At 38.7% G+C, this 957-nt stretch overlaps 1 protein-coding gene across 1 annotated transcript in view; it reads left to right on the top strand.

Annotated features, from left to right (window-relative positions):
• The window catches only part of LOC101855662 (probable serine carboxypeptidase CPVL), a 5,274-nt gene extending 4,992 nt beyond the window's left edge, over positions 1–282 (top strand). Inside the window, exon 2 of the mRNA XM_035971238.1 lies at positions 164–282. Coding sequence (XP_035827131.1) covers positions 164–282 — 119 coding nt within the window. The remainder of the gene's footprint in view (positions 1–163) is intronic.
• Positions 283–957: the final 675 nt, after the last annotated feature.

Raw genomic sequence — 957 nt, 5'->3', positions numbered from 1 at the left:
GGTGGGTCCCTTTTCACTGACCTGAATGGATAAACTATTGAGTCTTCAAACGAAACAGCAAGGTTAATCAACTTCTCCCGGCAGATGCCAAGACATGGGCAAAACAGGTAGAAATTATGGGTGCTTCGTTAGTTCAGTAATGGTAACATGTTGGATTATGCAGCTGCAGATGGCTCTGGTTTGAATCCCAGACTGGGCGATCTAGAACTTGTCGGATCATTTTGTATAGCTTCTTTAGGCTCTCAACCCACTTGGCTTGAACTTATCGGAGACGGACGTTAAATTTGAGTGTCCTGCTTTTTAAATAACATAAAAGTTAAGATAAGGGGGTTAAACCGATACACTTAAACGTGGAAATATACCTCTAATAAATGTGTGTATTTGGCGGGACGTGCTCTGGTGTGGTTTGCTCCTACTTTCCTATAAAACGAAATCCATTTTCTTTATCTCCCCGCTCCTTCAATATATGTGAGGCAGCGTGGTGGAATCAGGCTCTCGTCAAAATAATCAAAATGAAGAAACTTGCATTTTTCCGCAGTTTGTGAATTTTAATCAATTTTTTTTTGGGCTCAACACCTTTCATGCCCATTTAAGAACTCATTTCTGAGTTGATTTTTCTGAAAAGCGTTGAATAAAGGCAAAGAAAGGTAAATTTTCAGTTACCACGGACTTTTAGGCTGAGGAAATAACTAGTCTTTGGCGGCCATTTTCACATTAATTTTATCTCTGAAAACAGGTGACCCCTTCCTCCTTCTTTCAAAAATATCTCGACTTGTATAGAAGATAAATGGATATTTTTTTCATCGAAATAAAGACAAGTGAACAAACTTTAAGATGATACCAATAACTCTACATGTCCAAAAATTGACGACAGCCTGATTCCACCACGCTGCCTCACATAGGTTTCTATGTTTCTCCCCTGTTTTCTTCAGAAAAATAATCCCAAACCATTTTCAA

The sequence above is a fragment of the Aplysia californica genome, unplaced genomic scaffold (genome assembly GCF_000002075.1).
Source record: "Aplysia californica isolate F4 #8 unplaced genomic scaffold, AplCal3.0 scaffold00402, whole genome shotgun sequence".
NCBI classification, from domain to species: Eukaryota; Metazoa; Mollusca; class Gastropoda; order Aplysiida; family Aplysiidae; genus Aplysia; species Aplysia californica.
This window is presented reverse-complemented; position numbering and strand designations above follow the sequence as displayed.